Source organism: Gouania willdenowi, chromosome 4, assembly GCF_900634775.1.
Source record: "Gouania willdenowi chromosome 4, fGouWil2.1, whole genome shotgun sequence".
Classification (NCBI taxonomy): Eukaryota; Metazoa; Chordata; class Actinopteri; order Blenniiformes; family Gobiesocidae; genus Gouania; species Gouania willdenowi.
The window spans coordinates 7,854,750-7,882,553 of NC_041047.1; the positions used below are offsets into that span (position 1 = coordinate 7,854,750).

A 27,804-nucleotide genomic window follows, 5' to 3' on the forward strand; every position below is an offset into this window, starting at 1 on the left:
AGACACACACCGTGTATGACAGACATCAGGTGTAATTTTTCAATATGGTTGTCCAGACACACAAACTGTTAACAGTGCAAAATGATGTTAAAAGTGAGAAATCCAAAGAAATACTCTTGACGTATCAAACTTGTTATTGCCATAATGAAAAATGCTCATAAAGAAAGTTGCTCATATATTTTATAGTAATATCAATCAAAATGTAGTGCTTACATATTCAGGTAAATGGAAACATGTAACTGAGTAATGTTTATACTCAAGATCAAACTATCCAAGACCAAGACCTGCCCAAGACCAGAATGCACCAAGACCAAGACATTTGGGAGTCGAGATCGAGTCAAGACCAAGATCGAGACAAGGCCAAGACCAAGACCAAGACCAAGACCAAAACAACACCACAACATGATCAAAGAAAACCAAGACCATGACAAGACCATGAAAAGACCAAGACCAAGACCAAAACCAGACCAAAACCAAAACAAGCCGAGATCAAACAAAATAAAGACCGAGACAAAACCAAGACCGAGACAAAAACAAGACCGAGACAAGACCAAGACCAAAACAAGACCGTGACAAAACTAAGACTGGAACAAGACCAAGACCAAAACAAGACTAAGACCGAAACCAGACTAAGACTGAGACAAAACTATGACTGAGACCAGACCAAGACTGAGACAAATCCATATCAAATATATGTCACAGACAAAAACAACTCTTTCAAAGCACCACATGCAAAAATCTCAAATCTTGACACATTTGTTAAACTAAATTCTTGCAAAAAATAAATCATTGTATGTATTAAAAGCCACTGCTAAGTCAGTATTGTAAATATCTGAAAATCAGATGTTTATTTCTGAGAAGAATGAGGCCTAAAGTAAGGGTTCAGAAGTATTTCAGGTTTTAGTTTTTTCAGAATCAGTGAGCTAACACTCAATGTTTTTAAGTCAAATCAATACATGAATCAATACAGCAACAGTTCCAAGTACTTCTCCTTGTTACAACATTATTGAAGTTGAAGAATAGCAGCTGGTTTTTCTCTGGTATTGATGGAAAATCCAAATCCAGCCAGTCCGAGACCGAGACAAGACTGAGTAAAAATATTCTTGAGTCCGAAACAAAACCAAGACCTTCAAAATGTGAGACCAGTCTTGAGTACTACAACGCTACAACTGAGGACAGAACATGTTAAGAATGGAAGACAAAAAAGGGAAAGACAAACCAGAAACCCAAGATTTGACAGTGGTGTCCAAGAGTAAAATAGACACTGAGTACAGACGATACCATAAAGCAATGGATTCCCTTCCAACAGTTACGTATTGCAACAATTGTTGTGATAATGTATTGGGTTAGTAATGGTACTATAATTGTTAAATCACTACAAAAATCTGTAAAAAAGTCTGTTTATCTTTTTTTAAAGAATAACTAAGTATACTCATTGAGGTCAGACATCTCACTAATGGGGGCATCAAAAGATTGCTTGAAGATGCACAACACTTAGATGTATGTAGAAACAATTTCATTAGTTTATTATTATGATTTAGGTTATCAGGGTACACAGTATGATGGATGTGTCTATGGATGACAGTAGCACGTGTATCCGTATATAAACTTTAATAATATGATAACATATATTTATAAAACATCAATATGTAAACCTGTGTATTATCAAAACTGGTTTAGGAAAACATGCACAACAACAAGGTTCTTTTATACAAAATACTAGGCCCGGTTTATTAGATAAATATATAATCGAGGTGTGTCGCTCTATATTTCAGGATCCTTGGCTTGAAAATCATTGAAGAAACCTGCTTAATATCTCAACTTTAAACACACAGCCAACAATAGATTTTGACTAATGCTTAAAATGTGGTTTTCATTTTAGCTTGATCGCAGTCCCTGGGATGGCAAACAACAGTAAAACTATGCATGAATGCGTACATCTGACAATTATCAACACTCAGGCATGCATTGGTCAAAAAATGTAAAGATTTACTGGAAGTTTGAAAAACTGCTAAAAGCAAACAGCTGGTGAGGAATATAACAAATGTCTCGTAAAGAAATGACATGTTTTTTTGTTATTTTTAAGGTACATTTAATGTTAAATGCAACATTACAGTATAAACACAGTACAGTACAGCAGAAGGTTTAGTCATACTCTGACTCAGTTATGAGACACTGGCGACCTGGGGGCCACATGTCTTGGTCCACTTGGTCTGATTTTGTGCAGCCAGTCCCCAAATGTCGAGGCACAAAATTACTCCAAAATACAGACAAAATGACTGAAAAATACACGTCATGACCATAAAAATAAATTTAAAGAAACAACACAATAATGCACAAAATGACAAGAAAATTAAATGACAGAAAAACACACAAACGACAAAAAAAAAACAAAAACCAACGTGATTGAAAAATATGCTAAATGACACAAAAAGCACACAAAATAACAACAAGAGAACAAGAGACCAAGAGAAAAAATATACAAAATAACACCAGAAACACTCAAAACACTGATTAAAAAAAAAAAAAAAACTGAAATGAGAACCAAAAACAAAGCATTAGCGTGAGAAAGATGCAAAGGCTGGCCTCTGGGGAATGAATAAAATGTGTAAAAAAAGATTTGAACCTGTAACTGGTTTAAATTCAGGTTTGAAAGGGCTCGAGTCGTGTCAAGTCTAATACTGCGTCACTCAGAACAGCCAGACAACAGCATCCTGTACTTGTTTAGTCATTATATTTGAGGTCACATTGACTCATTTGTCTCCACGTTTGACCCTCTCTGACCTCTCCTCTAGATGGCACTGCCCACCCTAGAGTGGACAGCATTAATTACACGTGTGTGCTGAAAGCCCAAAGAAAAGATGATTAACATTATCTCATAATCTCACTGGTTATTTGGAAAGATGCAAACAAAGGTAAAATCCATTGACTTGAAGTTGCTGTAATTTTTTATTTTTAGGCATTTTACGGTTTGTTCTTCTTTCTTTATTTTTAAGTTACTTTAATATGTTTATGTTTTGCCTGTGTATGAAAAGCCATATCTAAATGGATGTTCTATACCCACAGCTAAAATTAATAAATTGATAAATTGACATATTATAGTGATCTAATATGTGCATTATACGGCTTCTGAATTTCCACTTTTCAGAGTGAGTGAGTAACCAATAAGAGCTCTTCATGCAGTCGTACAGATTGCAGTCTTTATAAAGTTATAAGTACATTATTTGTGTTTGAATTGTACTTTATGGGCCTGTACTAAGAAGCTGGATTTCTGCTAATTTACGGGATTTATTCCATGTGTCCTGTATTACGAAGCTGGTTAACTTCTTATGGGCTAAATCACCATGGTAACTTAGGCTGAACACCTAACCTGGTCGGGACCGGGTTTTGTTCTGGCTAGGATCTGAGCGAAGTATGAAAGCCCTGCCTCCTGGCCAATCAGTTCTCTGTAAAATGAACCACCCTTGTCACTAGAGCGTGCACATAGCCTGGCTGAATTACCTGGATTAAGTGAACGTATTTATATCCTGCTTCATAGTACAGGGGCTCTCTGACAGAGAATGTTTGGTTAGGTGAAGCCTGCAAACGGAGAGATATCCCGGACACACATATCCATCTTTGTAGTTCAGCCCCTAAAGCAGTGTTTCCCAACCTTTTTCACAAACCAGAGACTTTAAAAAAAAAAATGATCATGTTTGTGATAGACTTGTCTTTAGTAGTGTTAATAGTAGCACTATAGTGACGAGATGCGCAAGCTAATTTTTTTCCCACGAGATTTATATTTGAGGAAGTGAAAGTATAGACTTCAGTTGTTTCAGATTGTGCAATGGTGTTTTAATTTGAAAAAGAGTAACATTTTAAAACAATTACAAAAATATTATTTTAATTTAAGTAACTATTTAATTAATACATTTTTCTACTGTTTTTTTTTTTTTAAACTACATTTATATTTGAAGAAGTGAAAGCATAGAATACAGTTGTTTGAGATTGTGTGATGGTGTTTTTTTAAATTTTAATCAGCCATATTTTAAATAATTTACTAGACTTTTCAGGCGAAAACATTTGAATTCCTATGGGGTCACAACCCCAATGTTGAAAAACATTGCCCTAAATGTTCTACACAGTTGAATCACCACATCCTCTGTACCTGCTCATCAGTATAGGGTTGTATAGGGGAAGCTGGAGCCTGTCGCAGCTGCCATTGTGCATAAGAGCTTGCTGATTATATATATGATTATATAAATGAATAAGTGAGTTTTTATGAGAAGTAGGGCTGGGCAATTTTGCCTAAACAAAAAATCTCGAGTTTTTTTTCTCGCCAGCGCACTTAAAAATGATTGCAGACATCAGATATATTGTCAAAAGTGCAACTTTATGGCTGTGATTATCCTCAAGAGTTACAATGCATAGAATAATCCCTAAATAAAAAGTAAACGAGGCTCTGTCATTCAACAATTTCAAGCTTTAACTCAGTTTAAGCAAAAGTGCAACAGCAACTTCACTGTAGCTTAAATTTTCTGATTAAGAAATCGGATAAGTACATATTTTATAACATAACATTAGAATTAAAAAATAATAAATTCTTCCCGTAGCATCTCAGCATAGTGTGAATAACAAATGAAACATGCCTGTGGCACAGATATAGCTACTCAAAGGGTAAACACGCGGAAAGTCCGAAAAAACTGTTGTGGGAAAAAAAAACATGTTTAATTTAAAAAAAAAAAATGTACTCGAATTTGCAAAACAAAAATCGTTTTTATCTACAAATTTGATAAATTGATTTATCGATTTTTTGCCGAGCCCTAATGAGAAGTGAGTTTTTTCTTCCCGCTGTCGCTAAATGCTTAATCATGTGGATCTTGTTGGGTTGTTTCTTTCTTACTGTGGACTCTATATTTTGTTAAGCACTTTGAGGTGATTTTGTTGTAATCTGCGTTATATAAATAAAGTTGAAATGAATAAAATGTAAGGTATTTCAATGCAGAATAAAGGGCTATGGTCTATCTCAATGGCTTTTAAGAAGAACAAATACAATTCAAGTGTTACCATATAACAGTAGTTTAAAAATGTTTTAACCTCCCATCCATAAGAACAAAATACACTCAATCATACACAGCAAAGCTTCAAAGCATAGTTTGGGTTTTCAGATCCAATCAATCCCACCAGCAGCGTTTCTCTCAGAGGAACAGCTGCAAACACAATTTAAAGTACTTCTGTGATGACATCCAGTCATCATTTTCATCACTGACACAGTGTGGTTGGTGGTTGTACACAAAAAAAAAAAAAACTGAACTCATGAGGAGACAGTAGTCGTGCTATTCTGATACACAGCTGTGCAGGACTGAATAGAGGACTATCCATCACAGAGCGCTGTCACACCTTGAACCATCTGGGATTGTTATGTGAGTGCAGTTGCTCCACACACGGCGTGATAGATGCTTTAAAAACATCTCTCCTCTGTGGCCTTCACAGCATCACGGTGGACATAAAGGCTACAAAGAATGAATAACCAGCGGGCGGAGCAAAGAGGCCAAACACACTTGATGAATAGTGTACAATGAAAAGCAGAAAAGTGGAGAAAAATGAAGAATAATAAAAGAAAAGCAGCTGCCTTGAAGTAGAACCGTTTCTTTCACCTGTTCTCTATCGCAGTAGGACATTCCTCCACTGAGAACACGCTCACGTCCACAGCGTATGAAAACACAATAAAGACAATCTAGTCAGCTGCTTTTGTTCAAGGTTTGGCAACTTTTAAAAATAGACGAAGAAGTGACAAGAGAACAACTAAATTTAACTCTTCACATTCCTGTTTGGACCGCGTGGAGCCATCTGACGCTGATTTAGAAAGACTTTTTTCTGCTGTCTGTCTCTGTGTCGCTAAGCTCAGGGTTATTTAAAGCTCCAGGGCGTTAGCGCCACAACGCAAACACGTCATTCCTTCAAATGCTAATATAAAGAGCCATTTTGTCAATGGAATTATTTCATCAATATATTACAATTTTTTTTTTAAAAAAGCTAAACGGCTAACGTGCTGCAGTGAGATCCACTATCATACACTATGACAGACAACTGGAGGCCTGGGGGCCACATTCGGCTCTCGGCCTAATTTTTTGTGGCCCCCGAACCAAATGTACAAAATGACAAATAAATAAACAAAACAAGAGCAAGAATACATTAAAAAACACAAATAATTACAACATTGCAGGAAAATACAGTAAAAGACAAGGGAAAAACACATAAAACACTCCAAAAACACACAAAACTACTACAAAAATGAACAAAACAACAGTGATACATAAAATTACTCAAAAAAATATACACAATTACAGAAAATGACGACAAAAGTACACCAAAAAACCAAAGAAAAACACAAAAAATGACTGCAAACTTACAGTACTAACAAACAAGCAAAACGACAACAGAAATACACAAAAATTACTCCAAAAAACGCAAAATGGCAGCACAAATATACAATATGACTCCAAAAACCATATATTTTACAGGAAAAGAAGATAAATGCACTAAATGCCTCACAACAAGCAAGACAACAACGAACATACACGGAATGAGAGAAAAAATGACTATAAAAACTCTTTGTTCTTTGTGTATTAATACTCAGATCACTCATTATTCTAAATGCTGACATGAATGTTGATCATGTGTCCCTCCGATCACATTTTTGTGGCCCCACTGTGATAAAAGTTGCCTACCTCTGCACTATGACATGCTTCTTAGCAGTGCTGTAAATATTAGAAAATATATACCTACACAGTGCTGTATGGAGTAAAATAAATAGCACAAGGAGGGAGTGTCAAGTAAAGAATATAAATAACCATTACTTTAAACTTCCTTCTTGTTATGAATCCTCCCAGGGCTCAGAGATCAAGTTTTTCTCTTAGCTTGATTCGCTAATGGACTAGGTCCAAATCTCAAAGAGATTGCTGGCGGTTAGCGACAAATTGGGGTAAAAGCAGGCAACATGTTGGTTTTAGACTATTTTGATGTGCGAATTCCAAATATCCATGTTCCCAAGCTGAATTTCAAGTCTTTCATGTTCAAATTCACTGTTTAAAACTGCATATGGACATGGTTATAGCTTAGAGATGATTTGCAGAACCTGTGAGAAAATGTGGGAAAACTCAGCTATGATGTAACGCACTATGCGGGTGTTAAAAATGGGAGAACACCAGTGAACACAAATTAATGATTTAATTCACAAGTATTGTTAATATCATCAACAATTATCTTTGCACAATATGTTGCATTGCGGGGGTATGTGCTAAGCAGAGATTTTTTTTTTTATCTCTAATGTAATGTAACAGACTTTAAGGACATCCCAAATTGCTATGACTAAAATGTGACCTAATAAACTGACATTGTCACACTGTGAATATAACTACCCGTCCGGTACCGTCGGGTCCCGTCAGGGTTTGGTCGAGTATCCATCCTCTAGTATCAGCTGTGCTCCAGTGATAAACAGTGAATGCGCGCTTCCGTGGCGGCTTGACTAATAGCTGCAGCTACCCTAACCATCGTGGTGTCACGATAGAGTGTCTAATTTCTAGATCCTGCCCTATGCTCCTTTAATTTTGTGTTTTTAGAAACAGAAAATGAAAATCAAATGGTTTTTAAAGTTTTGTTTATGCTTTTCTTAAAAAAAATATCAAATGACCCCTATTTTTTTTTGTTTCCTTTTCTAAACTGAAAACCCAATGTCCTAAACATACACTGATTAATGACCGTTTCCTTACGTTCAGCGAATGCTCACATCTCTCAGGTCAGCAGCGTTCACAGTGTGCTGTCTATGTGTCTAATTGGGCTGACTGCTTCACTAAATCCATTAGCAGCAGTTAAACATTAAGGTGCCAAATCCACCCAAACGACATTGTAAAGAGAGACTCCCAGCAGTGACGTTGCAGTGGACCAGTGCTCCTCCACTATGAAATGTGCAGCACCTGCTCTACACTTTGCTTTTGGCAAAGATTTTCTCCGATTTGTAAGGACATGTTGGACCATCTCACCCAACCTGATGGGAATCACCTCGACTGACCTGCTCTTTTTAACCCCTTGGGCTGACTGCAGGTTTGCCTCCACCAAAAGGACATGAGGACAGTGGTCACCACGTTCATTCTTCCAAAAATTCAGTTTTACACAGTTTGACCGTGAAGCATTTGCTTAACCTTTATAATTATATTTCCCTTTGGGGAAGAATGCGGCTCAGCTGAGCTCAAGTTAAAGATTAAAAACAGAAGGAAAGCAATAACTTTGACACCCGTAAAAAAGTACTGTAAGGAGCCCCATGGAGAGAATAAAACATTAAAAAGTATCAGAAAATAAGGCTTGACGATGACTACATTATTTTGTGCTAAAAACCTCCTTTTAATGCTGATCAGGTGCTCTGTTTGTGTATGCTACGCAACTCAACCCCAACATAAGCATTCCAGGCCATGTGCAGCTAACTCATCTTCTGCCAGTAATAGATGCTGCTGGCTGCGATTTAGCATTACTGACTCAATGCACATCATCATGACTTCATTAGAGAAGAAGTAAGGCTGTGTTCAAAATGGCACACTCCTTACTACACACTACAAACTCAAAGAGTATGTCTACTATATACTTTAAGTATGGTTAGGGTGATTAAGATGATGACCAATGCATTTCAAACCAACAACAACAAAAACCTGAATCACACTGAGGCTAAATATTTCTGTTGATTCTCCAACTTTGAAAGTTCTGGAAACATTTTAAGTGAGAAAGTGACCAAGTAGAATATCAACATGTGGTCATTTGATCCATAAAACTCACGGAAAAACATTTCAGAGACCTGCCATTGTGCTACTGACAAACTTTGAGTATGACTAGTGTGCCCACCGTGCATACAGTACGTAGGAAATGTTTCGATATAGTATGCATCCGGGTATTTCTTGCGTACTCAGTCATTCCATACTATCTAATGCCGTGTTTCTCAAATGGGGGTACACAATGGCACGACAGGGGGTTACTAGAGAGAGAGAGAGAGAGTGGAAAATTAACAAATGAAGTGTCAGTCTTGGTCACACCCCAGGTGTGAGATGACTGGAAATGATCAAAACTATAGAAATAAATCCACTCAGGAGCCACACAATCAGTGTTTTTTAACCTGGGGTCAGGACCCCATGTGGGGTCGCCTGAAATTTATGAAAAACTCTGAAGAGCTTTTTTTTTTAATTTTTTTAATTATTCTTCTTCTTTTCTTAAATTAAAACAACACACAATCTTAAACAACTGTATTTCTACACGTTCCACTTTGTGAAATATAAATCTAGTTCCAATAACATGCAAAAAAAAAAAAAATCGTAGCTCTGAACTCAAACATGATCAAAACCTAGTTTTAGAAAAAAATGGGTTTCCAGAAATTCTTGACGTCAAAATGGGGTCACAATCCAAAAAAAGTTGTGAACCACTGCATTAAATACTGTTTCTTTCAACTTATGTACAAAATGAGATTCTTTAAAAAGTGTGTTATCACTCGTTCATTCCATCATTATGCTCTATAGTTGTGTTTAAATTGTTTTCTAAGCAAAATGTTGTAGTTGGACAAAGCGAGTACTTGGATTCAGAATCAAGAGAAAGGGGGAACTTGAGCCAAAAAAGTGTGAGACCCACTGGTCTAATGTGAATGCAGTACATGCTAGGGCTGGGCGGTATACCGGTTCACACCAAATACGGGTATATATTTTAGTTATGATATGAATTTTTAATATACCGCCGTACCGGTGTATTTGGTTACACAACTTTTGGAACGCTACGCTACACCGCGTTTCAGACTGGACCCTTTTCAACGCTACACTTCTAAATAGGAAGGTAAAAAGTAGCGCTCTGGTGTTAGTCACAGTGTAAATCATACTGTACGTGTAAATGGATAAGAAAAACACCATTGAAAGCTCTGAAGCTGCATGTGAGCATGTGCCTGCGTGCGCATGCCTCTGCTACAGGAGAACAACACTCACACGGAGGCACGGTTAGCTTAGCATGTCGGCAGTTTGGCATTAATACACAAAAAAGAGATCAAAAGATCTGTCCTGGTGGAGCTGCAAACAAAACGCTACCTTATTCACCATAAGAAACCACCACACCACTGAGTATGTAGCATTTAAAGCTAGAAATCAAGCTAATGCTAAAGCTAAGCTAGCGCAACAAAGAGCCATTGGGCTGCAGTTGCAAACTTGTATTACTACTAGTGTGGAATTATTCTATGATATTCACTCATCATGACAGTAAAATAGACCATCTTAAGTCAATCTACTGCAGTAATTCCTCTCTCAACCAGTAGAAAATGCTGTGAATGCCTGATGATGCATGAAAAAAAACCGTCCTATACAGTGAAACCGTTCGAAAAATACCGTGATATACATTTTTGGTCATACCGCCCAGCCCTACGACATACTCAGTTTGACGTTAAACTTAGTACGAGTAGTACGTTTACGTGTATGCCATTTTGGACAAAGCCTAAGTGAGCTTGTTCTCATTTCTCCAAATAATCAGCAGCTAACATTAGCATCAGGCTCCATCTGCCGTATTCTAGTTAAAGTACACCAAGGCAAGTAACTGATGAGTACAAATGGAAAGAGTAAGCATATTGGTACATTTCTATGTCGACTCACTCCACTGGCAGTCGGAGTCAAGAGGTCAGTCACAGACCAGAGTAAAGATTGACTGAGTCCACAAGACATCGAGCAGACAAAGGGCTGTGAGTAAACTTCCAGCAGCCTTTTATTGGTTTGCCCTTTTCCTGATGTGGAGGAACCTGCAGATGTTTGGAGGGGGAGGTTAAATACACTCACTCAGACACAGACAGACAGGAGAAAGTCCCGACAGCCGCTCGGTAGAGAGGATGACGAGTAGACTGCAATAGAACGAGCTCCCACCTGGCGTCATTTAAAGTAATGACAGAAAGCAGGTATTCTCCACTTTGGGGTGGGGGGCTTTTTTAACCACAAGGGGTTGAGATTAGATCAGTTCTTGGGTATAACAATAAAGTTAAAGCTGCAGGAGATGAGGTTTTTTTTATGGTTTTTAATCAGATAAAGACATAGTGCAGGCCTTGTAAATCAATAAATCAAAGAATATTTCTTAGAAAAAAAACAATGTAAAAGGTTGAAGCTGCCACTCGAAAGTTGTTTTCATCTCCACTGTAAACACTGTCCTATTGAAATTGTTAGAAACGTTTCCTGCATTGCATTGTGGGATGTAGAGAAGCATAGAATTGTTTCTAATTCATTACTGTAATTTCTTGTGCTTCTTCACGCTTGACACCATTTATGTTCTAGTTTGTTCCCGGTATTCCTCCACGAGACATTCAATTTAGCCCGGATTTGAGCTTTCTAAGTAAATACCAAAATAAACATCCGCCATAGCTTTGCTCCACATCCCACAATGCAATGCGCAAAACTGTCAATAAATCGAGCATTTACAGTGGAGATCAAAACAAACTTTTGAGCGGCGATTTCAACGTTTAACGTTTTTTTTTCGAGCAAGGCCTGCACTACGTCTTTGTCTCCAGCAACATTACATTAAATTAAATACATTTAATCCATAAAAAAGCCAATTACTGGTAATTTCTGTTTATCTTACTTTGTATATGAGTGCTGCATTCAGTATCCAGAAAGAAAATTCAAGAAAACATCGATAATTTACGACACAAACACAAACACAGGGAGCAAAGGTAGAACCGTTTCCCAAATTGATGCCCAGGATTATTCTCAGTCCCATATCTTTCTGAACAGAGTTTGCATGTTCTCTCCAAATGTGAGTGTTTTTAAAAACGTGTAAATCATATTATGGATGTTTGTTTGTTGCATTGACATACGATACGTTGCTGTCCTACAAAGCCGTGATGATCCTGGGATTGAGCCCCACTTTCACAAATCTCTCTGTGGAGTTTACATGTTCTCCCTTTAGGTACTTTATTTCCCACTGACCATATCACTCATGTTAGCATGAATCTAAGAGTGAAAATTAGACTATTACTGTGTTTGAAATGTCATACTAATGTAATACTCGTATTAATTCTGACATCAAAATTAGTATGTAGTGTAAACACATTAGATAGTATGAAAAGGTTGAGTACGCGAGAAATACCCGGATGTATAGGCTAGTATATGGGGACTAGTGTGCACGGTGGGCACACTAGTCATACCCAACCGCCCCATGATGCATTGCAAGCAGAATGTAATATCGTCCTGGGACCGGCTTCAAGCTAAATATAAAACATTCCCGTTTAAAAATAAAAGCATCTCTTCTTGGCTTCCATTCGTTTTGAAACGCTTCCGTAAATAGGGCTCTTGTTTTGAAGTTTTATGGATCAAATGAGCACATGTTGATATTCTACTTGGTCACTTTCTCACTTAAAATGTTTTCAGAACTTTCAAAGATGGTGAATTAATGCTGTCCCTTGTAGAAAAAAAAAATTGCATCAGCAAATTTAACACAGAATGTTTTTTCTGGTCTGTGTTTAATTGAATTTAAAATATCAAGATTTATATCGTATGTACATCGCCATTTTGAGAAAAAATTTCAGGATATGAGTTTTGGTCCATATCGTCCAGCCCTAACTCTCAGACTAACAAGGCGTTATCTGCTTCACCACGATAGAAACGTAAAGCCAAATCCTTTACGTCTCCAACAGCATGTGACTGTTGTCAGTATGAGGCGTCTTCTTCCTTGCAAACGTGCTTCCTCGCAGCCCAGAACCAGAACCAGAAACAGCATGTTTTCAGTTAACAGCAGCATATGTCTGAGGGCTGTGCAGTTCAAACGTTCCCTGCAACAGTGGGTGATTGTCTGGAGCTCAGAAGCCAGTTAACCACTGATGCATACACTCACTCCAACTCTGTCGGCCACATTCGCTCCCACATAAGGCTCTCGTTTTCATTCCCGAGGATGAAAAAAAGGCATTTCAGGTTTACTGTGTCTTCCAGCAAAGCGAACACATTTCGCAAAGTGCAACATGTTGAACTTTGTTTTTTTTGTTGTTTGTTTTCGTCTCTGGAAAGGATGCATAAACCTGGACTCACTTCTGAAAGAAGATGGTTGACTTCTCCTGTGTCGTGGGCACCAGGACAAGCAACCTGCAACGCTGGGAGTCAATAATGCACACTTCCATGAGGAATGTGTGGCTTTAACTGTGTTAAGTAGATGTTGTTGTTTTGGTTTTTTCCTGTAATATGGAACTCTCACTCTTTAACAGTTGGAGTTAAATGCATTTACTATGTAAGAAGAATTCCTCACTGCAGAGGCATCAAATGACAAAACCAGGAGATTGTTATTATTACCTTGACTGTTTATGTTTTGGTTGATCACATAGTGTGTTCAAAGGCAGCTGTCAAACATAAAACTAATAAAAATATCGATTCGGCTATTTACTGCAAATAATTAATATTTTTAATCATGTTTTTAAACAAAAAAAAACATTTAATTGCGCTAACATATGCATAGCACGTAAACGCCCGGTCACTAGCTAGCTGTCAGTGAACCACATCAGACCTTGTTAAACTACCTCAGTATTGGTACTTGAATAACAGTTAGCTTCCATTTACTTGTTACAAGTTTAAAAAAAGAGAAATAAATTGTATTTCATACAATTTTGTACTTGTAAAGATGAAATTTGATATTGCGATATATCGCAATGTACTGTATATTGTATTATTTAGTATTGGGATATATCGTATAGCGATAAGCAAATTGTTAATCGTACATAACGTATCGTCAGATTTATGCAAAGATAGATGCAGAAGCTCGCCAGTAGTTGGTCAATTGATGCTGAACCTGTATTCCAGGGGCGTCAAACTCATTTTAGTTCAAGGCCAAATACAGACCAGTTTAATCTCAAATGGGCTGCAAATTTCACGCGGGGAAACTAACAATTTCAACATAATGCACCTTAGTTTGTACTTCTGTGTATAATTTGATATAGAAAGGAACCTACAATAGTCAAACAATGAGATACAGATTTTTCTTTAAATTTACTTGATTTTTGAGCCATCTTTTTAAAACTTGAATCTAATTTTGTGGAATAATTTGAAGGAAAATGCAAGATTCTGAAGAAATTTAGAGTTCTTTCAACAATTTAAAATGAAAAATAACAGCCATCACGTGATATAAGCATTATATTGTGGAATTTCATTGAATTTGCGTCATTGGAGGGGCTGAGATTAGGACTGGGATTGAAGATATATCAAGTTTTCTATTTTGGCCATAAATTCCAACATATATTTTCTATAGCTTATTTTGTTTTAAAACATTTGTTTTCTTTAACTATTTCTCTGAACAGCATGAAAAGCACAGTTAGATGGATTTCTGAGTGTGTCCTAACCCAGACCTTCCCCTAAACAAGCCACACTACAGAACTCACTCACACATGCTGTCCTTAATAGGAGAAATAGCCAAAAGTGGCACATTTTGTGAATAAATGTGCCTGTGTGGCATTATGCATCAGCAAATTTAATCCCGAATTGTCTTTTGTGTCAGACTTCAAATGAATAAAAAGTATTGAGATTTATATTGTATGTCGACATTTTGAGAAAAAAACATTGAGACATGAGATTTATTGGTCCATATCGTCCAGCTCTAGCTGAGATATCTACAAATAAACTATTTGGTAATTTACACAATAACTCATATTTTCTGTCATTTTTACTTTCACCTGCGGGCCAAATCAGTTCCTCTAAAGGGCCGGATTTGGCCCCCGGGCCTGAAGTTTGACACAAATTGTAGCTATTAATACCAAAGGGCAAAAAATAAATAAATAAATAAATAAAAAGGAATATTAAAATCACCAAAACCACATAAATCTCCAGTTCCTGTGCACACTTTTCATAGGAAACCCTCTGAATGTTCTTCCAGGTGAGAACCTGAGCAGGTTTTTTTTGCCCTCACAGACTCAAACATCTGTGCTTCACTTCACTTACGTTACTGCCGCGGAAACGTGTCCACTCCTTGTCCGTTGAGCTCCTAAATGCATTTGTATGCATTTGTCCAGGCAGCAGAGATCTGGGCGAAAACGGAATCACACACAAGGAGGGGATGACCGGCACAACATGGGCCAGACCTGGTGCCACCTCAGAACCTCCTCATCGTACTCCAGTCCGAGGACGCGGTGTGTCCCTGCGGCTCCTGTGCGCTCCACGGCGCGCAGACACCCGCTACTTTCTATCCAAAGCGGAGACGCGCTGCAGCTGCATGTGAAGAAGAAGAAGAAGAAGAAGAAGAAACTTTCTTTCTGGAGCTTCTAATGAAGAAGAAGAAGAAAAAGAAGAAGAAGCAGCAGCACTTTGCAGGAATGGATAGACCGTATAGAAGCAGGAGGTCTGGTGTGTGCGTCTTTCCCTCCAGGCGGTGGACTCTGCTGTGCCTTGACTTGCACCGAAGCAAGAAGAAGCTCTGCTGTTTTCACCCCATCACGACTCCTACCAGCTGCTGGTGTTGGATTTCACCAGTCACTGAGTCGTGACATCACAAGGGTTTTTGGCTCAAAATTTTTTTTTTTTTTTTGCAGAGGAGACCAACCTGATGTGTTGGTCTAGTGCAGCGGTTCCCAAACAGGGGTACGTGTACCCCTAGGGCAGCGGTCTGCAACCTTTGTTCTCAAATACATTCTCAATAAAGACAACACAGTGTATTCAATTCTATACAGTTAAAATTACATAGAATAATGTTTGATTTAATCTATATCTAACTGAAAAACAATTAAAAATAAAATAAATTTAGATCAAGAAATAACAACAAAACAGTATCTTGTATCTTCAAATTCTTATGCATAATAATAATAATAATACATTTTATTTAAAAGCGCCTTTCAAAACACCCAAGGACACTGTACAGGGCAGTCATTAAAATAAACACAATAAAAACAGCAGAATAAAAACAGATTAAAAACAAGTGCAGCAGAATAAAACAGAGTACAGTATTGGTGTGGTGAATGTGTGTCTAGATGGAGTAGGATTGTCTGAAGAGGTGAGTTTTAAATAGTATGTTAAGGTTTCATCTATTCAGACAAATGAATACATTAAACTTAACATATTATTCAAAAACAAGACAAAATAAATTTGCTGGAATTATTAACAATACTGAATTATTGTCAACTGGTAAATGCAATGAATTTGCTGTACATTTAAATGAAAAAATACAATCAATAAGGTCAAACATCAGAACAAACCAGCAAAATGACTAAAAGCTTGAACAGCTTCAACCACTGAGGGATGAGTCAACTACAATGAGTTTATTACAGTGAACCCCAAAACAGGAGGAAACTGTTCAGCAGCTGAATCCATCAACGTGTTGCCATGACACAATACCCTCAAACTTTTTTTTAAGTACTTACTATTGAAATAATCACAATAAAGTTTTTTTTTTTTTTTCAAATTCCACCTTAAATTCCACTCATTGTTTTGAATTTGTAGATGAAGCCTTAGGGAACCAATGTTCGAGACACAGTTCAGGGTTTAGGAGAGTCCGCCGTTCCACAACTGAAAAAGCATACAGTATGAAATTATGGAGAGGGTAATGATATGAAGGGGGTACACATGATTTGACAAAGGGGGTACACGGGACAAAAAAGATTGGGAACCACTGGTCGAGTGTGATTGTCTCAGTCAGTCCTTGTTGTGAAGCACAAGAGCAGCCAAACCCTCTTTATACTTTATACACATGTATGTTTTTCTCTTCACAGATTGGTTGTCTTGGAAGAAACTTGCTTCCCATTGTATATAATTATTTCCAATCTTTTAATCTAATGTTTTTTGAGCCCTTGTGTTTTGAAGAAATCTGCCTTAAGTCATTAGGAATCAGCAATAAAGCCCTATGCAAAGTGCTTTCTATTTTTTTTTTTTAACCCTGAGATTGTACAATAAGTACATTGGATGTTAAGGTTTCATCTATCTAAACCAGGGGTTCTCAACCTTGAGGTCAGGACACCATTTGAGGTCGCGAGACACTGGGAGGCGGTCGCCAGATGCCTTCAAGAAACTAAGAATATATATATTTTTTTACATTTAAGCCCATTTTTCTTTATTTTTACCCTTTCACTACACCAAACTTGTCATGTTTTAATCTATTATTCTTGCCATATTTTTGCTCATTTTAATGCATTTTTGCTACATTACTTTTTGCACTTACTGTATAAAACTTTCCCACTACTTTTCAGGACACAAAGTTAGCCAAAAAATGTGTACAGGCTAATATTGTCCATATATTAAATCTGGGCTGTGTAGACTGTTCTGGTTCGTGATAAAAATAAATAAATAAATAAAAAAAAGAGTGACACTTTTTGCACTTTAAATTGGAAAAAATGGTCTTATTTGATTATTGATAATTTTACATTTTATAATTGCTTATTTGAAAAGGTCATACTTAGAGTAAATATGTAAATATGCACATACTAAGTCAAATAAAAGCATAGTTACACTGCATTTATTTATTTTTTTTTCTTGGTCTTTTTTCCCTTTCGAAAAATATTGTCAAGTCTCATGAACTTCATATATTGAATTTTTTTCTTCCCTCACACTGTTTATCCCCCTAGTGGCCTTTACTGGTAGTGTTTAAATGTACCTGTTTATAACTTTATGGTTATTTCATGTAATATATGCGTATTCCCACTAGGTAAGATCATGATGGGAGTGTGTAAATGCTCACCTGTGTGTGTAGTCTTTCTATGCATGACTCAACAGAATGAGGATACCTGTGTTCTTTGGCCAGCTGCCAATAAGGTTTTTAAACGCAGCCTTCCAACTTGTACTCACATAAAAACAAAGTGTTATTAAAGTGCCATGAGCAGCAGGTTTGAGGCTGTTAAACATTATTACTGTTCCAGCTCTGATTTCTAAAGAGCACATTTTTAACGTCTGCAAAACATCTTTTCTGAAGAAATATTCCTGCTCTGTGTCCTCGGTTTGAAAAAAACAAAAAAAAAAAAAAAACTGCAGTTTTCTCTTGAAATTGAAACTTTTTCTTATCGTTTTCATCGGTTTCCCCCAAACAGACTGTAACTTTTTTACAGCTCCCCATCCAGGCTAACCCAGTAACCTCAAACAGTCAGACCTCTGTGGGTCCCTGGAACCACTCCCCTTCCCCCATGCACCCCAACATCCTCCCTTGGATGTTCTCACTGCTTTGGCAAAGCCCCGGCAGTGACAAAGTCCATATGTTTTGCAGTTTACAGAACATTGAAACACTATAGGGAGACAAAGAGAACAGTTCTTGAATGAAATACTGAATGAAAAGGAGCGTTTATAAGATCTAAAATACAGATGTGAAAGTAAAAGATTACAAGTACTCACGTTACCAGTGACGTGCAGTCAGGATAGGCAAGGTAGACAGAGCCTACCCAAGGGTGAATTGAGATTTTGATTATTTGTTTTAATTATATTATAATTATAAATTATTTATTTTTCAATTTCCGATAGCCTACAGTACCTATAAGTTTGAAAGTGTCAGCATTTTGTGCTTTTCATAGCCCAAATGACTAAACATCGCTATTTCCTGCTACGGCAGAGACGATGCACAGTCTCACTCCATTGTAAGGCAGGTGGAGGCCACACCCCCTCCTAAAAGTACATTGCTGCTCTGCCTCTGTTCCCATAGCGTGTTTTTACGTATGCGCAGTCAGTTCCCCAAGATGACAACCATTTACGTAAAAAGGCAGCTCTCTACGCAGCCTTTGGACGTAACCGTGCTATGCTAAATGCTATGCGTAAGTTCACAGTGCATTAGTGAATTGATATCACGTGGCCACTGCTGTTACGTTCTCTAGCTCGTGGGCGGGATTACACTACAGGCGGGATGACAGCGCTAGAGACGATAAAGAAACTTTTTTTTGAGGAAAAACGACAAGATGGGAGACCAACACCTGAGTTACCAGACCTTCAGCAAAGGTAAGGTCAGAATATTGTTCGTATTTTCCACAGTGAATGGAAGGATTGGCTTTGTGGATGCTCCTCACTGAGGCTGTTCTGAGTTGTTGTTGTCATTTTCTCCGTGTTTATATGTTTCCAACACAAACAATGGTTGCGCAGCTGTGTCATGAGATATATCTTGTTGGGAGAGTATGGAGGCTATATTAAATAATTCTTTGTGTTTCCTTAATGGTGTTTTACAATGTTGATTTTGTTAGATGGCTAAATGCTTGTTCATGTGGATCTTGTTGGGTTTTTTTCTTTCTTATCATGAATTTTGTATTTTGATAACCGCATTGAGATGACATTGTTGTAAATTGCGCTATACAAATAAAGTTTAATTGAATTGAATTAAAAGTTGCAAGCAGAAACATGAAATTGTTATTGGTGTTGACATTAATGGTCAACGCCCTGCCTACCCAACCCTAGTGCTCACGGCACGTCACTGCACGTTACTGTAAATGAGTTGCTTTCATGGGTACTTCTTAGTATATTTCTATATCAGTCCTTTTACTTATAGTAATTCATCCTTTCTACACCCAACTCTTACTGAGTAAATTATTGTTATTTTGTTTTGAAATGATCAACAAACATTGTGAAACTACAACAAAAAAAAAAGAAAGGACCAGACAGCAACAATCAAATAATCTATATGTTCTTATTTGTGCCATTTCTGATCAATGTCTAGCCACTTTCTTGGGTTCAGGTTGTGGTTTCTACCTATTATGTTGTTACGCATATGGCACTGTTTTAGAGTTCATAAATGTAGCTTTTCTTAAAGCCTGAGATTTTTTTTTTAATTTATTTTGAATTGAATTGATTGGTGTTTTTTTTTTTTTTTTTTTTTTTTTTAAATAATTGTACATTTTGACAAACCTTTTATTTCATACAGGTGCCTTTGTGGAAAATAAATTAAGTTCTAATTATGCAAGTATTGGTCTCTTCCTTTTTAAGTTTATACATGAGACGTTTACTGTATGCAAGGTAACCGTGGCAAGATTTATTACCAAAAATAAATGTGGGGGGTGAAAGAAACTAGTAACTTTTACTTTGAGTACTATTTAATTGAGCAACTTTTTACTTGTACTTGAGTATTTTATGTATGACTTACTTGTAGTTGAGTACAATTTAACAGTACTTCTACTTGAGTAGGATCTATCAGTACCCTTTACACCTCTGCTAAAACATGCCATATATCAGCCACAGTTTAAACAGTAAGTTTAAAAGAAACCAGGTTGCGTTGACAGGAAAAAAAGGTGTCTGTGGATCTGCAGCTTGAGCCCAACTCTTTCCAACTTCCATCAAAGTCGCTCGTCTCCAACGAGGAAGCATGCAGCGGGACGGGAGTGTCTCATCCTTTATCACTGGCTTCTCCATCAGCCAGCAGCTCGGCCAGGGGTGCAATCCTTTCACCAGATGTTTTCCTCAGCTTCCACGAAATAAAATATGTTGTGATGCTGGTTCTCTGCCAAGACCGCGATAGAGATACTGGAGTCGTTCAACTTTTCTCTTCTCATTTTGCTGATTTTCAAACATTATCATCCCCATGAAAGTATGTGTCCTCTTGTACTGTAAGAATTTCCTGTGAAAATTTACTTTCGAATAAAATCTAACGATCTGTTGAAGATGGATTTCCTCTTTTTTTCCACACGTCCAGATGTGCAGTGATTATTCAATCGCGCTAAAAAAAAGTGTTGTACTGAAATACTGATGGAGTGTCAAGTAATCAGATTTAGTTCCAATTCTCTTGTTTATAAAAATGATTAGTGTCTGCTTACATGTGGTATTCCCCGCCACAGCTTCAATAACTTACCTTGCCAAATGTCCAGTGGAGTAAATCTTTGATTCCAACTGTTCCATAGACTGCTGCTTTTTGGGCAATGACCAAAGAGTTTTAGATGTACTCAAGAGCCTGAGAGAAATATACTTACAGAAGCCTGTGTTCAATGTTTACACGGAGTGATATCATTACCCAATGCAAAATGTCTTCATATTTCACTCAGTTTGTTAACTTGGTGCCAACTTGCTTGATTGATATTTTAATGGCACAGTAACATCCCAAAATGACATTTATGTCGTTCTCACTCATTGAAAGTTCTTGACAAACCAAGTGGATTTAAAAAAAAAATCTGAATGCGGCTGAAGTCGAATATCACGTGGAGTGACAGGTACTTGGTACTATAACAGGTACGAGACTTATAACAGGTACGAGATGCTGTAGCCAAACCAAAACAAAAATGGAATCTCCGTCTTCCTGGAATTAAGTTAAAACACTTTTTTGCATCAGTCTACGGGACTTCATATCCATTCATGCAATGCGCAAAACTTTTCCGAAGTTCAAGTCAAATGACCATTTTTGTCAGCAAAACGCAACGTTTATGGTGGAGATGAAAACAGACTTTCAAGCAACAATTTCTACCTTCAACATTTGTTTGCTTGTAAAATATTCTTGATTTATTGATCAATGAGGCCTACACTATGGCTGTGTTTGAAATCGGATACTAACGAATTACTCATCAAAATTAGTATGTTGTGCATTCACATTAGATAGTATGGAAAGAGAAATACCTGGATGTATAGGCTACTATATGGGGACATTTTTTTCGTGTGCATGGTGGGCACACCAGCCATACTAAACCGCCCCATGATGCATTGCGAGCGGAATCTAAAATAGTTCTGGGATAACCTTCAAGCTAAAAGTCAAACATCGCCTTTTCAAAACAAAAGCATCTCTTGTTCTCTTCCATTAGTTTTTAACCATTTTGTAAATAGGGCTCTCGTTTTGAAGTTAATTAGAAGTTTAGTCAGTAGCACAGTGGTGGGTCTCTGAAAATCTCAGAAATGTGGGCATGAAATGTGTTTCTGCGAGTTTTATGGATCCAATGAGCACATGTTGATATTCTACTTGGTTACTATCTCACTTAAAATGCTTTCAGAACTTTCAGAGGTGGAGAATCAACGGAGATATTTTGCCTCAGTGTGCTGCAGGTTTTTAACATTAGGTTCGAAATGCATCTTGGGAAACTTCAAGGTACTCTGAAGTGGGAAAGGTCATCATCCTAATCATACTTACAGTATAGAGTCGACAGTATACACTCAGTAATGTATAGTACGGAGTGTGCCATTTCGAACACAGCCTATAGATGTCTTTATCTGTTAAAAATGATCGTCCCCAGCAGCTTTTAGCAGTATCGCAAAGACTATTAGATAATGACCCACACCTGTGTGAGGAATGAACCAAAGGAGGGCTCCGTCTACTTACTAACAGGGAGAGGCAATAACAGAAAAGGAGCTCCGACCCCCAAACATACGGAATAAATGAAACAGAAAACAATCTATAACTTTGACCAAGAAATAAGCCAAAAACACCTTAACAAGTTTCTCTATTAATTAAAAATACAGAATACTGAACTAGTACCCCAATGGGAATTTAACCAAATACCTTCACTAATTAAAAACAAATTAAAACACCCACACATCCCGAGCTAAAGATCCTGCAGAACCAAAACTCCAAACCAACCCCCGACACAACCAATGCAAGATAAACATACAGATACAAAGCAAAAGAAGGAATCCAAAGACCAAACCAAGTTTCACAAAGCACAGGAGACAGAGTGAATGAGGCTTTAGAAGAGAAACAAGAAAAAACTGTGGCGAACACTTGTACTAAAACTTGTAAAAAATAAGTATTATTCTTAACATATTTGGCTGATCATGAAGAGTCTGTTAAAGCTATGTTAGATGAGAGGCTATAGGGTATATGTGCCTGTGTGGTCAGGTTGACAGCTGACTCAACATGCACACTGACAAGATGCTAAAGCTGCCGTTGCCTCTAATCAGCAGGTCCGACACGGTGTAATTTCAGTCCTGTGTGCACGTCATGGCCATGCAGGGCTTTCATTTTAGCCGAACAGGGAGAAAGTGGACAACAGCTGAGTGAGTGCTGAACAGATGGTGAGATTCAAACATGTCCATGGCTGAGGCTGTGGGAGTAAAATGCAGTACTCAAAGGATCCTCGGAAAAGTGGAGCATGGAGAGTAAAGGGGGTGTTTGGGAAAAAAAGGGTTATTCAGGTCGTTTTAGGAGCGTAGGCGACGATCATGGGCTGCACATCACAGGGAGAGGCCTTCAGCTTCACTCTGGATATTGTTAGAAAGAAAAACATTTAATGGGCCCAGTGTTTATTTTTTACAACCTGTTCAAAAAAATTCCATCCCCATTAATAATAATACAGTAGGTGGGTACCCTCATTTTTTTCAAAAAGTCACAATGAAAAGCGCAATACAGATCCGATCTGGATAAAATTCAATGGTGTAATTGAAGAACCAACCTGACATAACTGAGTCAAATTTCATAAAGATCGATCAATTATGAACCGAGAGATTAATATTTGAAATTTTGCCAATGATGACGAAAGATGATATATATATATATATATATATGTATGTATATATATATCAGGATTCCCTACAGAATGTAATGGAATCTTCCATGGTCTCTATCTATCTTTATTTAAAATTTTGTCAAAATCTTTTGAGGTAATCCTGCTAACAAACAAACAAACAAACAAATGCTGGTGAAAATATCTTCTTGGCGGAGGTAAGAAAAAATAGAAAAAAATAAAATAAAATAATAATAATAATAATTTAATTTAGGAACGTGAAAATATGTAGACATTTTCCCCAAAATTAATTCATCTGAAAAACGCTGCACTGCCCCTCTTACTTAAGTGTGACAGACTTCAGTGTTATCTCAGCACACAATAAAACACCTATTTGAGTCTGAATTCAATTTCTAATGTTGAAGACGTAAACTAGTAAAATTAATGTGAGAGAGAAGTAGTTCATTGTTTCCCAACATCACATCAACATAACAGGAACTGGAAAACTCTGTCATGTGTAGGTCTCTTTGTCTCTACACAGCTGTTCTTTTTGTTGTATTTTTTAAATGTTTTCCAGCCCCTGTTAGTATCAACCAAATAAGATCTTTGTTCAATAAAGGTATTCTCTGAACTGACATTATGTTTAAATTTACATTAGCATGATGGTAACAAGATGCCAGCATCTCTCACCTGCAGTGAACAGTTAGCCTTCCCTTGTGTCTATCTCTGTTAGACTGGGTGGAAACTAAAGCATCTGCAAGCGTTCAGTGTGGGCCCGTGCACAGATGTTCTGTACGATCTGGACTCAGGCCTTGTCCTGAAGCGACTCTAGTGTAGTTTTGAATGTTAGCTTGAAAGCTATACATTGTTTCTAACATCTCAGTCCGCAGTTTAGACTCTGACTGTGTTCGAAATGGCACACTCCGTACTACACACTACAAACTGAATGAGTATATACTGTCTACTATATACGGTTAGGATGATTAGGATGGTGACTGTTCCCACCGAAGTATACTTCCAAGTTCATCAAGATGCATTCAAACCTACAATACCAAAACCTGAAGCACACTGACCGTGGTTCAGGTGGTAGTGGGTCGTCTTCTGATCGAGAGGTTGGGGGTTCGATCCCAGTACCTGACTATGTGTCGAAGTGTCCTTGGGCAAGACACTGAACCCTAAGTTGCTCCCAGTGGTCGACTAGCGCCTTGCATGGCAGTCCTGTCCCACTAGTGTGTGAATGTGAGAGTGATTGGGTGAATGAGCTGTTATGTAAAGCACTTTGAGACTGCTTCAGTGTGGTGATAAAGCGCTATATAAATCTAGTCCAAATCTAGTCCATTTACCATTCCATTTACTGAGGCTAAATATCTCCAATGATTCTCTACCTTTTGAAAACATTTTAAATGAGAAAGTGGCCAAGTTGATAATCAATATGTGGTCATTTGATTCATAAAACTTTCATGCCAACACACCATTGTGCTACTGACAAAACCTACGGTTAACTTCAAAACAAGAGCCCTATTTGCAAAAGCGTTAAAAACGAATTGAAGACCAGAAGAGATGCTTTTGTTTTGTACTCAATATTTTGAATGCGCTACATACTCATTTTGACGTCGGACTTAGTATGAGTAGTACGTTAGTGTGCAATTTCGAACACCGCCTCTGATTTTTTCGGCATAATTTTTTTTTTAACTTGATCATTCTGAGACTGAATTTTCTGAGAAGCAGCCACATTACCATGAGGCCAGAATCGCCATGCTTTGCAGATTATTCCTATTTGACAAGTGTTTAGCTGCATCGGTTTTTCTGTTTTTGAAAGGGAATTTATCAGTTGCATCTGGACACACTGGTCATCTCTGTTGCGAAACATAATGTTGCACAGCATTGCCAGAACAACACAACTCTATACTAAAAGTTGCCTTGCACAATTGGCAGTACAGCTTTCTCACGTCATCAGCACAAATTTGAGTTTTTTTTTTTGTTTTTTTTCCTTCATTTACACAGTGTGCTCAGTTCTGCCAAGTTTTGGTCTGCACAATGTTACTCTTCATTTTTGTAAAAGCCCTGGCTGAACCAGGTCTGGACAAAGGACAGTCAAGGAGAAGTCTTGGATTTCACTACAACCAGAATGGGGAAAAAATGCCAAGTTGATGGTGCTTTTATCTCTGAAACTGATCGTCTGTCGGCTGTGAAATCTCTGAGAAACAGTGAGTGGCATTATGCTACAACGTTCCTCTCACAGTATAGTCCATTTATCTTTTCCAAAGATTGTTTAAAAGCCTGTTCACTGTTGTCCCCAAGTGGTTCTGTTAGACTATGGGCAGTTTAAGTCTTATTGCATTCAATTTTATGTACATCGTTAGTTTATACAGAAGCGTTTTGCATTTACTTAAAAAATAAAATTGAAATGAAATTTTTCTGAATAATTCATTTTTAGGCCCGAGCGCCACGAGCTGGCGTAGGGCCTCTTGCTCTCATAGTGGCCACACTACGAGGGAAGGGGCGGAGCCTATGCAAACACCACGTGCCCGTCAGTGACCAAGGACTCTTGTCATGTCATGGGCATGCCCCCACGCTTTCCCAAAATGTATAGTTCATGGTACTCAAAAAGGAAGAAGCATTGTTATTGGGTTGGATTATTTTTCTTTCTTTCTTTCTTTCTTTCTTTCTTTCTTTCTTTCTTTCTTTCTTTCTTTCTCAGTGTCGGAACCAACTCACCTACTTTTTTTAAATTCTCTCATTTACACATACGAACACCGATTTGAGTCAACCAGCTCAATGTGGAAAAAAGGATATTGGCGCGTTAGCGCCCCCTACAGAGTGAAATTCAATATGGGACAAATATTGCACTTTTCCTAAAGCGTTTCGCTGACAGGGCTCAACGTTGCTGGAGATCATCTAGAGAAGTGGGACACCAAAAGTTATCCATGGATTTTTGATAACTTTTATGGTGATTGCAGGGGGGAGCCGTGAATCTTGGCCTATTTTTTTTTCTTCTTTTTTTTTAAATGCTCCCATTTGCACATACAAGTCGGTTTGGCGTCAAATGTTAATCAGTTGTTAAACCCCCGGCCCTAAACCAGCTCAATGTGGAAGCGTCCCCTACACAGTGATGAGAATTAAATAGGAGACAAATGTCCTATTTTAACTCACTTCTTCTAGGGCATTTTACCGACAAATAATCTAAAGAAGTGGGACACCAAAAGCTATCCATGGATTTTTGATAACATTTACCGTGTTTGCAGGGCGGAGCTGTGAATTTTGACTTGAGGTAGCACATCGAAGGCGGCACAGCTCAGGGGGTGCTGCGAAGGCGGCACGGCAAAGGCAGTGCAGCAAAGGGGCGTGGCGAAGGCGAGGGCTGTTTATTGCCGCTTGGGGCTATATTTTTCGTTTGTTTTTGGGCTGTTTTTTAAAATGTTTTTCAGGGTAATTTTTGCAGTTTTTCTGAGTAATTTTTTCCTGTTTTTTCTGAACTTTAGTCCAACAAACATGAAAAAATTTGCCCAAAAAACCAAAACATCTTTTTTTTTTCCAAGTGAATGCAATACGCTTAAGTTTGTCCTTTATAGAAAGTGTGATTAAAGTCCAAATATAATTTTCTTACACCATTTGAACCATGGTACATTACTGTGCTAGCCTGAAACAAAAACAAATCGCCTTATCACCATTGGTCTCCTGCACACGCCAGCTCAAGGGATTGTCTCTATTTTCACCATGGATAAGTGCAGATCTGACGCTCCGTCCCCTCCACCCAGCCCCTCACCCCTTCCTCTCCCCTAATTGCCACCAGGACTTTCTGTCTTCTGAACCAGACCTACTGAGGTCATCACACGTCATGTGACTGTATCAGAGGGAAAGGGAAGGGTTATTTTGTCTACACTTAGAAACATGTTCCAAACATTGAGATATAAAACCAAGCAATAAACTGCCAAATGTAATAACTTCCCTTTGACTTTTCCCAGTGCTTGTGTAGGCCATTTTTCATTATCAATCAATCAATTAATCAATCAAATTCATTCAGGTTGAATAATTCTGTTACTTTCTGTGCACCAAAGTGAATAATGACAGGCAGCTTGGACCTTAATAATGTGATTTAATTGATTGTACTGTATTAGGTTTATAAATGATATATCAGAAATGTTTAACATGTGCCGAGTAATTCTTTAGCGTTGAGACAGACTGCTTGATTTTGGTCCATTAATGGCAGCTTTTTTCCTCCCAAATCAGATAGCAACAGTATTAGTGCTTGACAGGTACAATTTATTATTATTATTATTATTAGATCAACAACCACATGTCGACCACATCTGGAGGATTCTTGGAAAGCCTCGTCGCAAAGCTGGTTTGGAATATTTTTTTTGGAAATGTCTGCAGCTTTCCGGAAGTCTGCCACAATAAATCTTAGTTCCCCAGCGGATTTGAAATGCTTGTGGCTTTGGTTATAGAAAGATGGTGGCTGTCATTGTTGCATGGCTACTATTGTAGTCTTT

General features: G+C 37.7%; 1 protein-coding gene across 3 annotated transcripts in view; it reads right to left on the bottom strand.

The window, feature by feature from the left end:
* col24a1 (collagen type XXIV alpha 1 chain) overlaps positions 1 to 15,417 on the bottom strand; it is a 116,457-nt gene extending 101,040 nt beyond the window's left edge. For 2 of the 3 annotated variants that reach the window (XM_028443819.1, XM_028443820.1), the window contains exon 1: positions 14,949 to 15,392. In XM_028443819.1, the coding sequence (XP_028299620.1) occupies positions 14,949 to 15,001 (53 nt within the window). In that variant the 5' untranslated portion in view covers positions 15,002 to 15,392. Of the gene's footprint in view, positions 1 to 14,948 lie in introns of all 3 variants that reach the window. The other variant, XM_028443818.1, reaches the window with a different exon arrangement.
* Positions 15,418 to 27,804: the final 12,387 nt, after the last annotated feature.